The 22,275-nt window shown below is 44.5% G+C and overlaps 1 protein-coding gene across 1 annotated transcript in view; it reads right to left on the bottom strand.

Moving 5' to 3' along the window:
• Nucleotides 1-21,953, bottom strand: part of LOC115203241 (ras-related protein R-Ras2) — a 51,180-nt gene extending 29,227 nt beyond the window's left edge. Inside the window, exon 1 of the mRNA XM_029767755.1 lies at nt 21,601-21,953. Within this exon, the coding sequence (XP_029623615.1) occupies nt 21,601-21,702 (102 nt within the window). The 5' untranslated portion in view covers nt 21,703-21,953. The remainder of the gene's footprint in view (nt 1-21,600) is intronic.
• Nucleotides 21,954-22,275: the final 322 nt, after the last annotated feature.

The raw sequence follows: 22,275 nt of genomic DNA, 5'->3' as shown, positions 1-22,275 counted from the left end.
GAGCTCAAAGCATCCAGAACCCGCAGCCAACTTAACATGTTCACTGGAACCTGACCACACCACTACCTCATCTCTTTCTTAACCCCAGTTTCTGGTCATGTCTTCTCATCACATGGCACCATTTTAGATACAGTAGAAAGCCACAGAGTTATTCGAGCAGACAGTGTGCAGTAAAATAGCTGTGTGAACGAGCCTGGTTGCTGTTGCAGCAGGTCATGTGATGTTACCAATGTCCCCTTCCCCCCATTAAGCTAGCCTTAAGCCTAACCATTGTGGTGATGTTGATGTAGCCTTCTCTGTGGCCTTCGGTCATTTTGCTATGAGGGGCAGAAAAAAAATATTTATATTTGTGCGTCTGACTTTCTCACTCATCATTATTCACTATTCATTCAGGATTATCCGTAATCATGGTAGCATCCACATTAATGTAGAAGTTTTTAGAAACATATTCTATTCTTATTTACAATGAAACTGACACCAAAGTGACACAATACGTTATTTACCATTCTTTTCTATTGGGCATAAAATAATCTGAAACACAACCAAAACAAACAGCAAATGCATCCAACAAGTTTGTAGAGTCATAAGCTTGATGTAATCATTGCGTGCTAGGTGTCACGTCCTGACCAGTAAAAGGGGTTGTTTGTTATTGTAGTTTGGTCAGGACGTAGCAGGGGGTGTTTGTTTAGTGTGTTTTGGGGTTTTTGGTTGATGTTCTATGTTTTCTATTTCTATGTGGTTTTTCTAGTTTTTCTATTTCTATGTTGGGGTTTTGGAACGACTTCCAATTAGAGGCGGCTGGTTGTCGTTGCCTCTAATTGGAGGCCATATTTAAGTGGGTTAGTTTTCTCTTATGTTTGTGGGTGGTTGTTTCCGTGTATAGTCTGAGCACATTACAGGACTGTTTTCGTCGTTTGTTTTGTATGAATATTTTCCCCCCCCCCCTTTCTTTAATAAATAAGAAGATGAGCAATTTAACCGCTGCATATTGGTCAGATGATTTCTCCTCCTCAGACGACGAACTTTATGACACTAGGAATATGGGACCAAATACTCAACTTTTGACTACTTTAATACACATAAGTGGATTTGTCCCAATACCTTTACAAAAAGTGCTGTAATTTCTTAGCGGTTAACCTGATATGGATGAAAATACGCTCAAATTAAAGTGGACAGTCTGCACTTTAACCTGTATCATTTCAAATCCACAGTTCTGGAGTACAGAGCCAAAACAACAAATTGTCACTGTCCCAATACTTTTAGAGCTCACTGATGTGGTGGCTGAAACAAAGCACTAACAGAAGAGAGTGGGGTGATAGCTGGCTCTGAAGTTCCCACAGTAAGAGGGACTCAGAGAGAGAGATGGCCACGATGGGCTATTGTCTCAATGAAGAACCTGTGCCACAGTTCTGCCACAGGTCTGGTATGAGATGAGGACACTAGGAAAGGGAAAGGGGGATACAACTGAATGCCTTCAACTGAAATGTGTCTTCCGCATTTAACCCAACCCCTCTGACTAGGCTTATTTATTATGAGTGAGATATGGGTCCAGAGATTTGAGATGGGTACATAATACTGATAAGCCCTCATAAAGCTGCATCTGATAGGACAGAGGGTTGTTTTCCCACTACAGGAAGTAGGACAGTCTATGAGCTTAAGCGTTGCTGTAGAAGAGATGCACAGAGAGTCAGGGGTCAGTTATGGCCAGTCAGCCATGTCGTGAGTAAAAACCATGACTAGGACCCAGGACAGGGCCTCTCCTGACCACCCCAGATCAAACACACACCGCCTCCTGTGTCCTCCACCTAGCACCTAACCACCCACGTTGTTCTTATTCCACTTTCATTTACTAGTAGTAATAGCAGGTATGACATGTATCCGACTTTACAGTACAGCTCCTGTTACAGATTCTCTCCCTCCATCTGCTGTAGTAGCACTCCATGTATTTGCATTAGTGGTGTTTCTCCAGATGGTAAGCTTTGCAGAGGGTGATATGTCAGAAGGAATAAGGCCTCTCCTTGGCAGCGTGTCAGAAACGCAGCACCATTACCGTTTTAGGCCACCAGTCACACAACACAGACAGTGGAAATGTTATTACCTCAGCAGGCAGCTCCTCATAAATAGAGCTAATGGACGTCACTCTCCTGCTCCCAGCCCCAAGGCCCAGGGCAGACAGACAGGCAGGCCTCCCCCACATAGACCTAGCCCAGCCGCCCACCGGCCTCACAAGCCCTTACGTAACAACATGATAAATATAGGTGATATATTTCACTTCCACAAGCCATTCCAGGTGAGGGAAGTGGATATGACTTGAGCTAAATCAAACAAAGAAGTGAGGCCCTCAAGTCCCTTTTAGCCATGTTTAAATCCAGAAACAATTAGCTTGATTGCCATCAGGGCTGTTTGTTGTAGTAAGACAGCTAAGACTCTCAGGTCTTCAACTTGGCCACTTTAAATGACATCTGGAGTCAGGTTGAGGGCAGGATAAAGGAACATGTTTTGGTTACACATACCAAGCATTTATGAAACACACTTGTTAGACGGCTGTTGACTTCGTGTGCGCTTGCTTGTGCCAACTAAACATTCTCGTTCATTTGTGTTTGTTGAGACCAACTGGTGCTGAGTACATATTAGGAGCCACAACCAGTGACCCTGTCTCTCTTAGCAGCCACAGAACAGCAGCTGAGACTCCCACTAGTCCCTACTGCCATTTCTTTCTACCTACCCCATGAAAACTGATTACAGATCATCTCTCCATATCCCATCTGGAACCTTAACCATTAAGAGCCAAACCACAAGACAGGCCCAGGACCAGTTGTTACGGGCATAGGAGGCCACATGCCTGCTCACCCACTGTCATCAGCACATATGGGGAGTCATTCATATAGCACTCCTCACCTGTTGAGAGGGGTTGTTCCATTCTCCTCTCCTCTCCTCTACCCTCCCCTTCTCTCTCCCCTCCCCTCCCCTCCCCCCTCTCCTCTCCTCTCCTCTCCTCTCCTCTCCTCTCCCCTCCCCTCCCCTCCCCTCCCCTCCCCTCCCCTCCCCTCCCCTCTCCCCTCCCCTTCTCTCTCCTCTCCCCTCCCCTTCTCTCTCCTCTCCTCTCCCCTTCTCTCTCCTCTCCTCTCCTCTCCCCTCCCCTTCTCTCTCCTCTCCCCTCCCCTTCTCTCTCCTCTCCCCGCCTCACTCCTCCCCTCTCTTCCCCTGTTGGACAGCAGGTGCCCAGCAGTAATGAGTCAGTCTCAGCTCAGCCTCAGCTGTCTGCAGACAGCCAGCAGCCTGCCCAGACAGTGCCAACTGTCAGCCAGCCCAGAGCCTGCCTAAGCCTAGCCAAGGCCCCTGGGTAGGGCAGCCAGTGACGGGGCGTCCCAGAACCAGGCTCTCAGTGACACACCATCAGTCTGCCTGGCTTCCCCGTCCCCCTGGGAACAGGTTTTAGTCCCAGGAGTGGACGTTCTAACAGACAAGCCTTTGGTTTGGTCGGCTAGCTGCATTCTGTCTGACACAGCTCCTCACTTCTCTACATCTATACAGACATTGATTTTCTAACACCCACATGGGAAACGGACTTTAGAGAGGCACGGTGAAATCACTCTCTCTACAATGTTTAGATGGGATATAACAGTGATGCAGGAGCGACATGGCACTCTCTCTACAATACCCACAGTGAAAAATAACTTCTATAGAGACATGATAATGAGGGACAAATGGCACATAGATTCCGAGAAACAATACCTAAACAAATTGACTAAAGAGTATCCTCTGTGCCTAGTATAAAATACTTTTAGTCAGATTGGCTGCATGGGGTTGAGAGATATGGGGGCATGAGCTTCACAGCATGGCATTTTCCCATAGTCATCTTGTTGTTATATGAATCTCCGATGCGAGGAATGATACTGTCACAGTGAAACAGGCCTCAGTAATGGAATGAATAGAGACGGGGATTATCAAAGACAACACACACAGCTTCCTAAGTACCCACACTTCTCTTCTCTCTATCAGTCTCTCTCGCTTGGGTGACAGGCAGCCAGCAGGGACCAACAGCCTGAGATGAGCTGTGATTCAGACAGGAGGTGCATTTGACAAGCCTAACTCGATGTGATAAGCAAACTATTAATAATTCAATTAACAGATCCTCTGACTGCACGAGAGTCAGGAAGAGGACTGTCTGGAGTGAGGAGTGATTTGAGTAAACACAGGTTTAGATTTTAGTCAAATTGCAGTGTTGGTCTGGATGGAGTATGTTTCAGCATGCTTGTTTCAGCATGTTCTGCAGTATTGCCTCTGACACTGCAGCAGACATTACATTAGTTCTCAACAGCACACATAAAGCAAGCAAACATCAGAAGGAATGCTAGGAATTCCTCCTATTGTGATCAATGAGTATCATGATTAGACCTGTCCACATTTGTTCGGATAGGGACCGATCCAATTATTGTTTTGACGATTGCTGTGCCTTTTTAATGCCCGTTTGGGATTGTATCAGTAATGCAAACCGTTACTCATATATTGGGGGACCAAACTGAACAACCCTACATCAAGGCTCTAGCATCTTTTATTTTTTAAACAACAAAGAGAGCTTGCTTCGGTGAATTCCTGAAACAGTCATTATGCCTAATCCACGGTTGCATTGTCCCAGAGAGACTGAGTACAGCAGAGGTTGGGGAGAGAAAATGAAATCAAAACAAACCGGAGGGATAATAGAAGCTGTGGGTTCTTCTCCTTTCTCTAACTGCCACTGCTGTTTGTTGTTGGAGCCATCCGTTACACGATGTCTCCAGGCCACTGTTGTCTCAGACACTCAGTAACACAGTCAGTCATGAATAGGGTGCCATTTGGGACCCAGATCAGATCTACCCAAATCAAACAAACAGAACCAGTATAACGTGCTGTGGTGAGATCAGGGACCAGACTGACTGGAATGCTGTGGTACTGTTGACACAAGACATTTTAGGCAGATCAGATCATGATTTTGCAAGATGATAGTCAAATGTTATGGCAACAATAGTGTGTGGCTAGTGTGGACAACTATGGCCTCTACGGACAGATTTGAGAAGAAAACAAAAGCCATGTCTAATTTATTGTTTCTCAAAACCAACCCACTCAGGACATCCCCACTGAGCAAAAATTAAACACGTCAATATATCATATACGTAACTAAAAGAATGAGCTGCAGTAGCAGCAGTATAGCCTACCAAACAGCCTGACAGATCTGACACTAAGTATTTGTTGAGTGTAAATAAAAGGGAGAGACCTATAGGGAGACAGACAGACAAATATTTTATGTTCTAACAGATCAAGAGAGAGGGGGGGAGACCAATTGCCTCTCTCTGGATCAGGTAGAAGCCATGGGCTCTTGGAGTCCCAAGGCCGACTGACAGCCATCCACGTCATACCATAGAGTCTAGACCAGGGATGGGCAACTCCAGTCCTCGGAGGCCTGATTGGTGTCACACTTTTGCCCCAGCCCCAGCTAACACACCAATTCCAATTATCAACTAATCATTATCTTCAGATTACAATGAAATTAGTTTAAATCAGCTGTGTTTGCTAGGGATGGGGAAAAGTGTGACACAACTCCGGCCCCCGGGGACTGACCATAGACAGCCACTGAAACAGCCCCTTGTGCTTGAAAGGATGCACATAACTCTGCAATGCTGGGTTGTATTGGAGAGAGTCTCAGTCTTAAATAATTTTCCACAAATTTTCACAGAACCGCTTTTTGAAATTTTGATGAGGCTGTCTTGTTCAGATATTGGTAAGTGGACTGGAGGCAGGTCATGAAAGGGATAACGAATCCAGTTGTTTGTGTCATCCGTTTCGGGAAAGTACCTTCATAATTGCGCACCCATCTCACTCAGGTGCTTCGCTATATCACATTTGACATTGTCCGTAAGCTTGAGTTCATTTGCACACAAAAAATCCTACAATGATCGACAGTCTCAATTTTGTCACGTCTCCACTCCACTATGTCTTCCTGTCATGGCTTTTGCGCCATCAGTACAGATACCAACATGAGCAGCAGCTACGTTTGGCTATAAATATATATGGAATGTTTGAAAATGTGAAGAAAAAAAAAAGTTACAAAAAAAATCTCTATATATGTATCACATATTGAATCACATTCTTATTTGGCGTACCCCAGTTTGGGAATACCTGCTCTAGACAGCTAATGTCCCAGGAGGGGTTGCTGCTGAGAAATCATTTGAACAAATGCCTGTCTGGGGAAGTGCTGTGTCACACATGGTCACACACCCACAGCCTCACCATGTCATATACTGAACAAAAATATAAAATGCAACATGCAACAATTTTGCTGAGTTACAGTTCATAAAAGGAAATCAGTCAATTGAAATAAATTCATTTGGACCTAATATATGGATTTCACATGACTCCGCAGGGGCGCAGCCAGGCCCAGCCAATCAGATTTTTTTATTTTTATTACTGACAGAAATACTCCTCAGTTTCATCCAATGTCCGGATGGCTGGTCTCAGATGATCCAGCAGGTGAAGAAGCAGGATTTGGAGGTCCTGGGCTGTAGTTGTTACACGTGGTCTGTGGTTATGAGGCCGGTTGGACGTACTGACAAATTCTCTAAAACGACATTGGAGGCAGCTTATGGTAGAGAAATTAACATTGAATTCTCTGGCAACAGCTCTGGTGGACATTCCTGCAGTCAGCATTCCAATTGCACGCTCCCTCAAAACTTAAGACATCTGTGGCATTGTGTTGTGTGACAAAACTGCACATTGTATAGTGAACTTTTATTGTCCCCAGCACAAGTGGCACCTGTGTAATGATCATGCTGCTTAATGAGCTACTTGATTTGCCACACTTGTCAGGTGGATGGATTAACTTGTCAAAGGAGAAATGCTCTCTAACAGAGATGTAAACAAATTTGCGCACCAAATTTGAGAGAAATAAGCTTTTTGTGTGTATGGAACATTTCTGGGATCTTTTATTTCAGCTCACGAAACATGGGACCAACAATCTACATGCTGCGTTGATATTTGTATTCAGTATAGATCAGGGGTAGACAACCCTGGTCCTGGAGGACCACAAGAACTTCATGCGTTTGATTTAATTGACCTGGAAAACATGGTGTGTTGAATTTAGGCAATCACTGAACTGTTTAATTAGCTCAGTTGGTCAGGTGTGGTGCCTAGTTGGAACAAAATCCTGCCGTACCTGTGGGACTACAGGAACAGGGCTGTCTACCCCTGTCATAGATGATAGAGGTCTGAGAGGAACCCATGCCTCCATGTCTTATGTGAACAGTCAACCAAGTCGAAGCTCAATATGTGAGAAAGTTACAGTTACAGAGCTCTCACAGCACCAGAGTTCCCACAAAGCAGATTGTGTTAAAGATGATGTGACACACGTTACTTTTCCTCTTGTCACTCTTTGATATTCCCTGTTTCAATGTGACTCTATGGATCGGGCCAAATGAGGGGAGGCCGGTAAGCATAAGCGACAGATCCTCCAGCAGATGTCATTTGTGTGAGCTTGGAGATGGGAGGCATATGTTCCCTGTGTCCGTGCAGACCATGAACATTTACACAGCCCCAGGCCAGGCAGACGTATTCTAATCTGTTCCTGTTCATGGTAGGAAGTGATTATCTGAACAGAAACACATGCACTCTCTGGATCCTCTCCCCTGCTGTCCCTGAGAACATAGAGAATCACAGTCACTGCATGCTAAACCCACAGATGAACTGGAAATTGTTTTTTACTGTGACTGCATGAAAAAGGGGATAGAAATAGAAACTGAATTCTACCCGAAGAAATTCAGTGGCTTAGTGGAAACAACAACTCTTATCCTCTGCAAGGTGAGAGGTAGAATCCATTGTTGTGGTTTTTTTTGACTAACTGTCAGCCCAGTCTCATTTTCTTGTGTGTGTGTGTGTGTGTGTGTGTGTGTGTGTGTGTGTGTGTGTGTGTGTGTGTGTCAGCTCATGCCCTGCCAGACATGGTTTCTACAAGCAGTTGATTCAGGTAAACAGGATACCTAAAGTAGAGGCAGGGCCTTTGAAAAGCCACAGAAGTAAATTCATGCCCTGATGTGAGACCAAAGGAGAGAGAGAGAGAGAAAAGTATACCCTGTGGTGAATCAAGGGGGGAGGGGTAATAACCTACTTCTTTTCTCTAACCATCACTTGTTTCCCTCAACACCTGTCTATCATCTCCTCTCCTCTATGAATAGCCATGACCATGTTAGAGCAACAACAAAAACCCTTTGCTGTGGCACTCAAGTATAGTGAAACTCAACAGGGAGGAACATTCCACCTGACCATACATTATCAACATTAATAGCCATCAAATATATAGGAATAACACAGTAGTAAGCTCTCTGATTGGTGGTAGCACTTCTACATGGGAGAGGGGGGGGCAATCAGTATCACCGACTCCCCCGTCTCTAGTCTCTGTCTGTCTAAGACTCAGGGTCAATTAGGCACTGATAATAGTAGTGATGGGAAGACTTGCCTTCAGTGGAAGCCTTCTGTAATGCAGTTTATTCACTTGGAGCCAATGGAAAGGCCTGCCCTCAGTGAACGTGGACCACACCACCCACTAGAGGTCTTCATGGGTCACTAGAGGTCTTCACGGGTCACAGTCCATCCCGACCTGAATACCGAGACCCCAACCCGAATACCAGGTTCAAAGTTGTAACTTTTCCCTCGGGTCGGGTCCTATTTGATTGTCAGTGGGTCTCAGGTCTATGTTACTACAGCTGATAGACCAGAGTGGACCAGACCACGGCTTTGCATAGGCTATAGCATATTTATTTTACGCTAATAAGGTGAATTGATTTACTTATAGAAGGCCTAGCCAACATGTAAAGATGTATTTGTTAACCAGAAGAGAAATTTGGCAATATTTTGTATTTTTTTAAATTTCACCTTTATTTAACCAGGTAGACCAGTTGAGAACAAGTTCTCATTTACAACTGTGACCAGGCAGGTTTTGTCACTCGTTTCAATCGGGTCTGGTCTAGACCTGCATCCTGTCCATTCAAATCCCAAACCAATTATTATTTTTATGTATCTTTACATTTTTGTCATTTAGCAGACTTACAGATTTAAAATGAATGCATTCATCTTAACCCTGAAATCACCAACAGGGGTCAAAAACGTAATCTCTTCTGTATACTAGTTATGCGTGGCTAAAATGAAAATGTGGACTCAATAGTAATATTTGTGATAAAAGCACCAATTTTGGTACAGGTGTATGTACCCTGAAAAGATTTACAGTGCATTTGGAAAGTATTCAGACCCTTTGACTTTTTCCACATTTTGTTACGTTACAGCCTTATTCTAAATTGGATTAAATATTTCTTTATTCTTATCAATCTACACGCAATGCCCCATAATGACAAAGCAATAACAGTTTATTTTAGATTTTTGCAAATGTATAAAAAAAAAAATGAAATATCACATTTACATAAGTGTCACAAGCGTCGTTGAAGATGGACCAAAATGCAGTGGGTATATTGATCATCTTCTTTATTATAAAGGAAAAAAACAAATGACGAAAACAGTCCAATAAGGTGCACAGACTATACTGGAAACAACCACCCACAAAACACAAGAGAAAACTAACCCAACTAAATATGGCCTCCAATTAGAGGCAACGACAACCAGTTGCCTCTAATTGGAGGTCCTACCAAAACCCCAACATAGAAATAGAAAAACTAGATAAACACATAGAAATAGAAAATGTAGAACATAAACCAAAAACCCCGAACCACACAAAACAAACACCCACTGCCACGCCCTGACCAAACTACAATAACAAATAATCTCCTTTACTGGTCAGGATGTGACAATAAGTATTCAGTCCCTTTACTCAGTACTTTGTTGAAGCACCTTTGGCAGCGATTACAGCCTCGAGTCTTGTTGGGTGTGACTCTACAAGCTTGGCACACCTGTATTTGGGGAGTTTCTCCCATTCTTCTCTGCAGATCCTCTCAAGCTCTGTCAGATTGGATGGGGAGCGTCACTGCACAGCTATTTTCAGGTATTTTCAGAGATGTTCAATCGGGTTCAAGTCCGGGCTCTGGCTGGGTCACTCAAGGACATTCAGAGACTTGTCCCAAAGCCACTCCTGTGTTGTCTTGGCTGTGTGCTTAGGGTCGTTGTCCTGTTGGAAGGTGAACATTTGCCCCAGTCTGAGGTCCTGAGCGCTCTGGAGCAGGTTTTCATCAAGGATCTCTCTGTACTTTGCTCCTTTCATCTTTCTTTCGATCCTGTCTAGTCTCCCAGTCCCTGCTGCTGAAAAACATCCCCAAATGATGCTGGCACCACCATGCTTCACCGTAGAGATGGTGCCAGGTTTCCTCCAGACGTGACACTTGTCATTCAGGCCAAAGAGTTCAATCTTGGTTTTATCAGACCAGAGAAACTTGACAGCCAAGCGGGCTGTCATGTGCCTTTTACTGAGGAGTGGCTTCCGTCTTGCCACTCTACCATTAAGGCCTGCTTGGTGGAGTGCTGCAAAGATGGTTGTCCTCCTGGAAGTTTCTCCCATTTCCACAGAGGAACTCTGGAGCTCTGTCAGAGTGACCATCGGGTTCTTGGTCACCTCCCTTACCAAGGCCTTTCTCCCCGATTCCTCAGTTTGGCCGGGCGTCCAGCTCTAGAAGAGTCTTGGTGGTTCCAAACTTCTTCCATTTAAGAATGATGGAGGCCACTGTGTTCTTCAATGCTGCAGGAATGTTTTGGTGCCCTGCCCCAGATCTGTGCCTCGACACAATTTTGTCTAGGAGCTCTACGAACAGTACCTTCGTCCTCATGGCTTGGTTTTTGCTCTGACATGCACTGTCAACTGTGGTACCTTATATAGACAGGTGTGTGCCTTTCCAAATCATGTGCAATCAATTGAATTTACCACAGGTGGACTCCAATGAAGTTGTAGAAACATCTCAAGGATGCTCAATGGAAACAGAATGCACCGCAGTTCAATTTCGAGTCTCATAGCAAAGGGTCTGAATACTTATGTAAATAAGGTATAAAAAAAAACAGTTTTGGCTTTGTCATTATGGGGTATTATCTGTAGATTGATGAGGGAAAAAAAATATTTAATCAATTTTAGAATAAGGCTGTAACGTATCAAAATGTGGAAAAAGTCAAGGGGTCTGAATACTTTCCCAAATGCACTGTAGATATGAGGCCACCCCAGATGTGGTCCCTGGGAGGTGTGGCAGCCAGTAAAACGAATAAATAACTGAAACATTTAATTATATTTAGATTCCAGACAATGTCTCTATACCAATTTGATCTTTCAGTCATCTTTCAGATGCAATTGGAAACAAGTTTATAGCCCATAGCGTTCCAAAGTTAGACCTAAAAGTCTGATGACACCAGTGACCATATTGCCTGTAACGCCCATCTCGGTGGCTATTTTAGGTCAAACCGATATGTCAGATTACCAGTCATATTCTGTTAAAGGTCCCCAAAGCACACACATCCCTGGGTCGCTCGTCTTTTCAGTTCGCTGCAGCTAGCGACTGGAAAGAGCTGCAACAAACACTCAAACTGGACAGTTTAATCTCAATCTCTTCATTCAGACTCAATCATGGACACTCTTACTGACAGTTCTGGCTGCTTTGCATGATGTATTGTTGTCTCTACCTTCTTGCCCTTTGTGCTGTTGTCTGTGCCCAACAATGTTTGTACCTTGTTTTGTGCTGCTTCCATGTTGTGCTGCTGCCATGTTGTGTTGCTACCATGTTGTTGTCATGTTTTGCTGCTAACACGCTGTGTTGTCATGTGTTGCTGCCATGCTATGCTGTCGTCTTAGGTCTCTCTTTATGTAGTGTTGTGTTGTCTCTCTTATCTTGATGTGTGTTTTGTCCTATATTTTTATTTCATTTATTAACATTTTTAATCCCAGCCCCTATCCACGCAGGAGGCCTTTTGCCTTTTGGTAGGCCGTCAATGTAAATAAGAATTTGTTCTTAACTGACTTGCCTAGTTAAATAAAGGTTACATTTTTTTTTATTATTAAAAATTGCTCAATCGCCAATTTCTCAGCCTCTGAGTATCACAGAAACACAACACTGTGAATTAATAACTTGACTAGTTGACTACTTGAAATGTGTGAAAATGTTGAAATATATGCTTATTTTGGGGAAGTTAAAGAATTTAATTGTGTTAGAAAAGGTTAATAAATTAAGAAGTGTTACTGTTTGACAGAAAGTGTCATTTTGCCATAATTTCCAATTGTGTAAAAAATACCCCTTTAGATGCTTTTAGGGGTCGAAATACATTATTTTGGTGCTTTAAGGGTGAGCTAGACGAGACAACCACATATCACAGTCATCAAAAGTACATTTTCCCTCAATAAAGTAGTTATCAGCAAAGTCTGTGCTAGTCGACACCCCTGCTCAGGGAACGAGAATTGTTGTTGGTTTGACCCATGGGACTATGCCAGGTTCTGGTCTGTTACCCAGGCAACAAGGAAGTGGTCCTCTATAAACTTTTTAAAAGAGCATAGTCAGAGTTGGTCTCCTGCCTTATTCTTTACCACAGGGACCACGGACAGTGAGTTTATCATTGATCTGATCTTATTGAAATGTACTATGTTATGATCAGCACTACTATGTAGCCATGTTCTGCCTATTGAGGTACAAATGCTAGACGTTTGGACAGAAAACAAAGATAGTAGAGAAACCTGACTCCACCCAGTCTAATGATACATCAATAATAAACCTGATCGTTGCTCAGAATAACATCACATCAGTCTCTGGGTACACAGACACCAACTGCAAGACCTGCTGAATGGGTTTTATTGTGATTAGATCCACATAGGGTTTTTTATTCAGACTCAATCTAATATCAAGTTACAGGCTGGTATTACATCATTCCTTATTCTTTAGGGCAGGGTTCCCAAATAGGTGGACCGCGGGCCAAATTCGGACGATTTTATTTGGCCATTACTGTAAAATGATTTATAATTATGTTCTGACACCCCAACCCTCCACTCCAGAGAAAAATAGGCCCACGGCTGAATCTAATTGGTAACCCCTGCTTTAGGGTAAGAGACCATCACAGACCTGTGTCATTGAAAACCAAAATCATTTCAACGTTATCTCTTAACCCTTGAGTCGAAGCCTTTAAGAACTAAACATGATTACAATGTTGCGGAAACATTGTGCTGCATCATGCACTCAAAACTATCATACAAATAGATTCATAGGAATGTGTATGGTCATTATAACATGTTCATCAAATTATAACATTTAGGTTACAAAGAAATGTATGAATTTTCTCTCCCTCTGACAACACATTTACATTTACATTTAAGTCATTTAGCAGACGCTCTTATCCAGAGCGACTTACAAATTGGTGCATTCACCTTATGATATCCAGTGGAACAACCACTTTACAATAGTGCATCTAAAACACCCATATGGAATTGGAAAAATGACTTCTACAGGACTTTTTTTGGTCTGTAAGCAGGAGAGTTGTTTGTTTTAGTGGCTCAGAATGAAGTGCTGTGAAAACTACTTCCCTGCTATGAGCTCTGAGAGCGGTTCACTTCACAGGAACACTCACTCAATGAGCCAGCTCTGTGAGAAATCAACAGGTGACCCTCCTGAAGAACAAAACCAACAATGTTCCCTCATCACCCACCTTGACAACACACACACACACACACACACACACACACACACACACACACACACACACACACACACACACACACACACACACACACACACACACACACACACACACACACACACAGCTAAATGTGTGGGGTTACCAACACCCTCAAAGAAAATGAAAAACCAGCTCAAACCAAAATGGATCAGTGGTAAATGGTATGTGACGTATCAACAAGCTAGATAGAATGCTACAACACTACTTATGTCCAAAAATAGGTTTAAAGTGTGTTGGACATGGCAGTTTCCACACCGCCTGGTATTCAGCAACCTTGTCCTGCGTGTGTGGGAATGCACACCCCCATCACCATTGCTGCAAACACTTTACTTAGCCCGCTGCGTCTATTTCAGAGAAATGTGCATGAAACAATCCCCAAACCCCATCACTCACTCACACACAATTATACTCACACACACGCACACCTTGCCTGCAAATGCCCAGAAAAGAACGCCTACATGCTTAATCTGTATTTATTCAATTAGAACCCAGAGCAGCAGAATTTCTCCTAAATGACCTCATCTCAGTAATCAAAACCATGCTCAGAATGAGACAGAGAGAGAGGAGAGAAAGGGGGTAGAGAGAGCGAGAGAGAGGAGAGAGAGAGGGGGTAAAGAAAGCGAGAGAGAGGAGAGGGGGTAGAGAGAGGAGAGAGGGGAGAGGGGGTAGAGAGAGGAGAGAGAGGGGGTAGGGAGCGAGAGAGAGGAGAGAGAGGGGGTGGAGAGCGAAAGAGAGGAGAGAGAGGGGGTGGAGAGAGCGAGAGAGAGAGGGGGTAGAGAGAGGAGAGAGAGGGGGTAGAGAGAGCGAGAGGGGGTAGAGAGAGAGAAAGAGAGAGAGAGAGAGAGGAGAGAGAGGGGGTAGAGAGAGTGTAAGAGAGGAGAGAGGGGGTAGAGAGAGCGAGAGGGGGTAGAGAGAGCGAGAGAGAGGAGAGAGAGGGGGTAGAGAGAGTGAAAGAGAGGAGAGAGGGGGTAGAGAGAGTGAGAGGGGGTAGAGAGAGCGAGAGAGAGGAGAGAGAGGGGGTAGAGAGCGAGAGAAAGAAAAAGAAAGAGAGCACTTAAGTACTCACTGTTTAGGTGTCTTTAACCTCTGATCATACTGGTCTGTATCTAATCCTTCATGACTCTATCAGGCTGGATACTGTGCTCTCCCACTGAATCACACAGCAGGGAGTCAACTCCAGCAGAAATGAAAGAGAGTCAGTGATAAGGGCTAATATTAGCAGCTGTGTGTTCATGCAACACCATGCTTTACTACTCTGTCATCCAGTCTGGCGAGAAGATAACATTTCACTCCCACAGGTGCGATGGTTGCTAATGATAACTTCCACAAAGGAACCATAGCAGAAATGTTGCTAATACCATCGGCCAAACAAATGAGTGACATTAGATATGGGATCAAATGGCTTGTACCCCACCACCCCACATTGAGTCATGTTTTCCATCTGTTGAATAACACTCTGTGTCCCAATTTTTTTTTAGATGACTCAATGTTATGTCACCTCTCTGCTATTCTACTCACTGGCTTGGCTTGGCTGTGTCTTTACTTCAACTACTCCCAGTGGCGATGACCTGCCTGCCCTGTCACTCTGTTAGTGTAGAGAGTGACATCACCCTCCCTGCACTGTAAGAGGACCCTCACTTCAGCCATTGTGTGACTAGTCTAGTATACACTACAACGGTTTCAGGAGCTAAGTTTCCATCCAATTGGCGACAGATTTTCATGAGAATATTCTAAAATACGCATAAAGAAAATACGCACATTTTCCCACCAGTGGTGTGTTTCCACCAAATTTACAAGTTTCAGATAAAAATCAGTGCGTGTTTCAGATAAAAATTGTTTCAGATAAAAATCTGAACTTCAATGTTTCCATCACATTTTCAACTCTACCGATAGTTTTGTCACAAAAAACTATTGCGATAAATACAAAATGTGTCTACTTGTAACGATCGTCGTGCAGGAAGGAAGAAGTGGACCAAGGCGCAGCTGGGAGCGAACACATGTTATTTATTTCAGACTGAAATAACACGGTCAAAACAGAGAATAAACGTATCGCTACTGCTCAAACAAAAAGAGACAACAACCCACAAACATCGTGGGGGGAAAAGGAACTTAAATATGATTCCCCAATCAGAGGCAACTAGCGACAGCTGTCTCTGATTGGGAATCATATTTAAGTTCCTTTTCCCCCCACGATGTTTGTGGGTTGTTGTCTCTTTTTGTTTGAGCAGTAGCGATACGTTTATTCTCTGTTTTGACCGTGTTATTTCAGTCTGAAATAAATAACATGTGTTCGCTCCCAGCTGCGCCTTGGTCCACTTCTTCCTTCCTGCACGTCGATCGTTACAGAACAACCCACCAAACCAGGACCAAGCAGCAGAGGAACGAAGAGGAAGGATGGACATGGGCCGAGTTAAGGAGGAGCATTTCCAGGGCGATGGAAGAGTTTAGGGAGACCGAGAGGCATCCCCAATAATTTTTTAGGGGGGGGCACAAGGGCTGTTTGACGGGGCAGGAGCTGCCCGCCAGTCAACAGTCACCAGAGCTGCCCGCCAGTCAACAGTCGTCGGAGCTGCCCGCCAGTCAACAGTCGTCGGAGCTGCCCGCCAGTCAACAGTCGTCGGAGCTGCCCGCCAGTCAACAGTCGTCGGAGCTGCCCGCCAGTCAACAGTCGTCGGAGCTGCCCGTCAGTCAACAGTCGTCGGAGCTGCCCGCCAGTCAACAGTCGCCGGAGTGGTCAGACTGCGCTGAACTGCCGGAGTGGCCAGACTGCGCTGAACTGCCGGAGTGGCCAGACTGCCCAGACTGTCCCGAGCTGCCAGACGTCCCCAGTCCTGTCCGGCCCGTCCCTGCTCCCCGCTCCAGGTTAGTGGTGCGTGTCCCCAGTCCTGTCCGGCCCATTCCTGCTCCCCGCACCAAGCCAGTGGTGAGTGTCCCCAGTCCAGTCCGGCCCGTCCCTGCTCCCCGCACCAAGCCAGTGGTGCGTGTCCCCAGTCCAGTCCGGCCCATCCCTGCTCCCCGCACCAAGCCAGTGGTGCGTGTCCCCAGTCCAGTCCGGCCCGTCCCTGCTCCCCGCACCAGGTTAATGGTGCGTGTCCCCAGTCCTGTCCGGCCCATTCCTGCTCCCCGCACCAGGTTAGTGGTGCGTGTCCACAGTCCTGTCCGGCCCATCCCGGCTCCCCGCACCAAGCCGGTGGTGCGTGTCCCCAGTCCAGTCCGGCCCGTCCCTGCTCCCCGCACCAGGTTGGTGGTGCGTGTCCTCAGGCCAGTCCGGCCCGTCCCTGCTCCCCGCACCAGGTTGGTGGTGCGTGTCCCCGGTCCTGTCCGGCCCGTCCCTGTTCCCCGCACCAGGCCCACGGCGCGTGTCCACAGTCCGGCACGGCCTGTGTCCGGTCCACCGGTGACCAGTCCTGTTCCGGTCGGCGGCTCCGCTCCGGAGCTTGAGCATGCCGCTCCACCGTGGTCCAGTCCGGGCCAGAGGGGTAGGGCTAGGGTGGAGGCAGGGGGAGAAACACGCCCGGGGCCAGAGCCTCCACCGAGGGTGAGGCGCCCACCCGGGTCCCCCCCTAATAGACTTTAGGTTGGTGCGCCGGGAGTACGCACCGTTGGAGGGGGGGTACTGTCACGCCCTGACCAGGTGAACTCTTCTATTTTGGTCAGGGTGTGGCATTTCTATAGTTTATTTTCTATGTTTTGGTATAGCCTTGCTTTGGGGCGTATTTCTATGTTGGGTTCTGTCGATTCCCAATCAGAGACAGCTGTCGCTAGTTGCCTCTGATTGGGGAATCATATTTAAGTTCCTTTTCCCCCCACGATGTTTGTGGGTTGTTGTCTCTTTGATTTTGAGCAGCTAACGTATCGGTATTTTCTTGATTTTGTGTACGTGTTTATTTTGGTGTAAAAGAATAAACATGTGTTCGCTCCCAGCTGCGTTTTGGTCCGCTTCCTCGTTACCTGACGCCGAACGTTACACTACTCTGGTTTTGGCACATGCGCTCTATCCAACAGCTCACAGATACAGTGAGGGTAGGCTGTGCAGGTAGGCTAGCCTATATGATGACATTATTATGGATAAGAGCGGGAATATTTGTATTTGTCAAAACGGCAGTCAAGTATCATTCATCATGTAACCAGAATAAGGCCCTCGATATTTATTGGAAAGGAGCATCAAGATCATTGTACACTTTCACCACCCTGTGAAATTCATAACTTATTTCATCTGTAGCCTAATAAACTGTCTATTTGAGCATAAAGGCGTTTTCACCACCATTTCTCACATTATTAATTTTGTCGACACAAAAAGATCCCACCATGTCGAACGAACAAATGATCTGTGGACATTTATAAAATTGCACCAAAACTTCCGGTTTCCATCACAGCTGTCAAGATTTTTTAAAAGGTATGACTTTACTCGCATAAAAACTGTGGATGGAAACGTGGTTCCTGAGCCAAGAAAGTGTTTTTGTTTTTGTATCTCTGTAATCCCTTTACCTTAAATATGGAGTCAGGTTTTTTTTCACCAGTAAATCTTATCTAATTCCATCAAGTGCACACTACCACACAATCACACCTACAAGCCCCGCCAGTTGGGCAGGCTGCGGCTCATGTTTTGTTTTTCAAATCTAGGAGGTCCATAGAAAATGAACAGGAGTGGAGGGACTTCCTTTTCCAAAGGCGCTGATTCCGGCTGTTCCATGGTCATTAACCCAACATGACTCAGACAACACTCTGTCCCCCACCCCAACCGACCCTCCACCCCTCCATAGATCTGGATGGGAAAGTCTGGACTCAACAGCCAGCTGTGAGGCTTTTCCCCTGGCAGCCGGCTTCTAGAAAACTCTAATAGGATGTAGGCGCTTTCCATGATGTCAACATTCTACACATTATCAAACTCCTTTTTTTCCCCCTTTACATCCACAGACATATACAAAATAAATAAGAAAAGGAATGCAGTCAACGCACCAACTACAATTTTGACTAGATCTTGCCTACAAGGTGAATAGCAAAGTGACAGCCAAATGGTTGGCATAAAACACTGTAATGGTGCTCAGCCAAATATAGAACTTCCTTTGCCTTTTTAGGGGCTATGAATCACCCAGTAACAGATGAATGATATTGGTTACTAAGCTCAAGCACTTGTTTGGCCAGCTGCAATAGTGCACAAATAAAACAGAAGAAACCTAAATGCTACAGGGCCATGTTCATATCCTGGGCAGTGTGTGTGGGGGACTCAGTGACACACTGCCCAGGATATTAACCTGCTGTAACATTCTGCTAAAGTATGTGTGTTCTCCCAAAAGCACTGTCTGAAAGACCCCTGGCCCTCTCTCTCTCAGCTCGAGGCTCTGGCTGGGCCATGGGTGAGTGACATCCCATCCCACACTCCAAGTTCTGTGGTTTAGATCTTGGATCAGATTGCTTGGGCTGGGTGAGGATCCAGGGCCTATGACCAGGGATCATCAACTAGATTCAGACGTGGGCCGATTCTTTCTTGAGCAGATGGTCAGGGGGCCGGAGCATTGTTACAAACAATTTGCAGAATGCAAATTGACCGCATGAAGCCAAACAGATATAATATTTAACAAAAACATAATCATTTCAAGCCTTGCTTACATTTGTATACAATCACACATCTCTCTATAATGTGTAAGAATACTTAGGAAAATATTTCCAAAATGAAAATCACTTGGAGCTGATTTCCTGGTGTTTGTACAGTCTGTATGTCCAACAAGCGGGCCACCAGTTGGGGAACCCTGCTATAGACTATGCATGCAGAGCATATAGGCCGTTAATACTGCATTCATTTCTCACAGATTTAACATACTGTATATATTGGGAATTCCTTTGCATTTTGGATGTCAAGGGACAAATAAGAGGTTGATGCTCATCTAAAAGATATAGTTGCACATTATTATTTTATATCGCTATTCACAATGAACACAGTTGTGGTATGGTTATTATAAAGAGGAATAAAAAGTGTTGATCAAGACTGTATTGGACACAGTCTGAAATGCTAAGTGCATACAAAAAAAAATGTCTTATTTCCCAAATGAATGTTCTTTAGTGAGTGCGGACTGACCTGCAAGTTTCAACTACAGGCTCCAAAGGCACCGTTGCCATGACAAAGCAATCCTCCAGAAAATATCTGTGAACTGCTGATCGCTGAGCTGCATACAGTCTTCTCCTACCTACTCTATATTCTATTCATCTTGTTATCAAACAACAATCTTGTTGCTTAAACAAAATGTAATAACCAGTCTATTATCTTGGAGTTACTGTCCTATCAGTATTATTAGTTTCATATCACATGGTAATTAATCACATTACTGACTCATTACACTGTAATAAGGAACTTGTACTGTGGTTTACTGTTCCCTATCCCTACTGGAACAAGTCAACAGTGCATGTCTTTCTTGTTTGGACCAAAACTCAAGTATTTGCTAAAAATACTAAAGGACTTTGAAGTGTTTATACAATACTTAGCCTATTGTTCCATTCCAAAGAAGAATAGCGTCAGAATTGCTGAACCGTGGTACAGTAATCTGATTTGAACAATATCCATGGTATACATTTAATGAGCTTTCTGAAACCTTATTAGACCTTCAGATCACAACAAAAGCCTCAAGCAGCACGTGCTGCTGACTGCCCCACTATTGTCTCAGTCACTTTAGACATGCAGCTGCCTGCCTCCAGTCTAGTCTCCTGGAATTAGGACCTGGCATTATAGACTCCTGAAGACACAAAGAGGATTCCAAAGCTTATCGGCTCATTGTCAGGTACATCTTTATGAGCACCTTCACCAAGAAACTAACTGTGAATATAAAGGTTTTGATAGTGAAAAGGGAAAGACAAAGAGTTAAAAGTGTGGGTACCTATGGACAACACACTGTGTGTGTTGGAATGCCATTGACAAGGCTATAAAGGACAACTGTGGCTGGGCAATGGCTGCTTGGACCACTGGCTTTAACAACAACTGTCTTTAGCAGCAGCTGTCACTGCTCTGCAACTGTTTGAGCAACAAAAGGGATTGATCAAGATTCACACATGATATCAATGTTAGAGAAAGGCATACATGTAGGGATATTCTCTGTAATGAATATGCTTACAGTTATGGATGTGTAGGAATTTCTTTATATCATAGGCTGATTCACTTAGATTTTTTGGATTCAAATGAAGGTTAGTTAGTCTGTTGGCTAAACCGTTATTAGGCTATTCAATGGGCATATTCATTGTCTGATAATGAACATGGTCTACATGAATAAAAATGGTAGACAAGAGATTTGTCAATACTGCACCTAATGGGTATGATGGAAAATACGTTCAATGTGCCTGTTCAATGTGAGTTTACATAGGAGTTTTGTTTCAGATGTATGCTTTCAAGTACAGCAGGCCCAGAAGTTCTGAACGACGAGTTATATTGTAGCCAACAATTATATACTGATATAGCGCTGCACCCGGCAGGACGATCCACCCAAATATAGATACAAAACAAGAGAGATGTTGACAACTCAACTTTGCAAATAAGTATTTTTAAATTGCGGCTGTACAGGTAGCCGAATATTATAATACTTAGATTATAAAGTCTTACATCAGAGTTCAGCCTAAATCACAATTGTGAGACTATTTCTTCACTATTTATTCCACAATTACTTTCCATAGCCGAGCAAGATTACGTTGCCAATTGGCCTGTTATTCCTTGTATTGAAAAACAGTCTCAAAATGCTAATTTTATCTAAACACAATTTCAAGTGTTTTCCCAGAATATGTTCTGTGCTAAACAGGCCTCGGCGAATATATCCCACTATTGCGAGAAGAAAATGAAATAAACCCCATCATACGCTTGTGGGGTCCCCATTCGCAACAGCTCAGCCAGCCTCCCTCCAGATTCCCAAACATTCCGTACAAAGTCGCTGGAGAAACGGCCGACTATTTACTAACCTGGATAAATTGTATAGTTAGGGCTGACTTCCCGACACCACCACCTCCAACCACAACCAGTCGATACTTCTCCTGCACCGAGCCGTCCTTCCACCCTGCCATCGAGGACACACTTCTGCACTCGCCGCTGTCTGAACACCAGTAGTGAGGAGACACCACTTTTCAGTGAAAGGCCTTCAGTTGAAAAATGGAACGAAGGAAAATCGCGAGCCTAAATAGACTAAAATGATAACTGCGTCTACAATCCGTTCCAGACTAGAGGAATTAACGGTGCTGCTCACTGAGCTACGGGCGACCGAGTCCATACGCCCTCAACAGCGTTGCTAACCACTGCGTTTTTAAGATGTGAAACAGAAAGGAGTAATCAGTTAGTCCAATACAAATGTCCGTCACTAGGGGCACTTTACTTCTCATGAGTAGCATCGACTAAAGGGACATTTAAATATTACCATTGTAGAATACTCGCTTTATGATCTATGTTCCTTTCATGTAGGGCTTACCATTGTTTTCTTTAAGTGCCGTGCCAATAAGAACATTTATAAGCATTCATTTTGGCCTTGCACAGACTATCCTCAGTAGGCTACAATGAATTCATGCAGTATTAATGTCCATGTTAATGTGATTAACAGTATCCACCATCCAGTCCACACATGGATGGATGGTGATTGTAATGGA

The sequence above is a fragment of the Salmo trutta genome, chromosome 12, assembly GCF_901001165.1.
Source record: "Salmo trutta chromosome 12, fSalTru1.1, whole genome shotgun sequence".
Classification (NCBI taxonomy): domain Eukaryota; kingdom Metazoa; phylum Chordata; class Actinopteri; order Salmoniformes; family Salmonidae; genus Salmo; species Salmo trutta.
The sequence above is the reverse complement of the archived record's forward strand: the minus strand, read 5'-3'. Positions and strand labels throughout refer to the sequence as shown.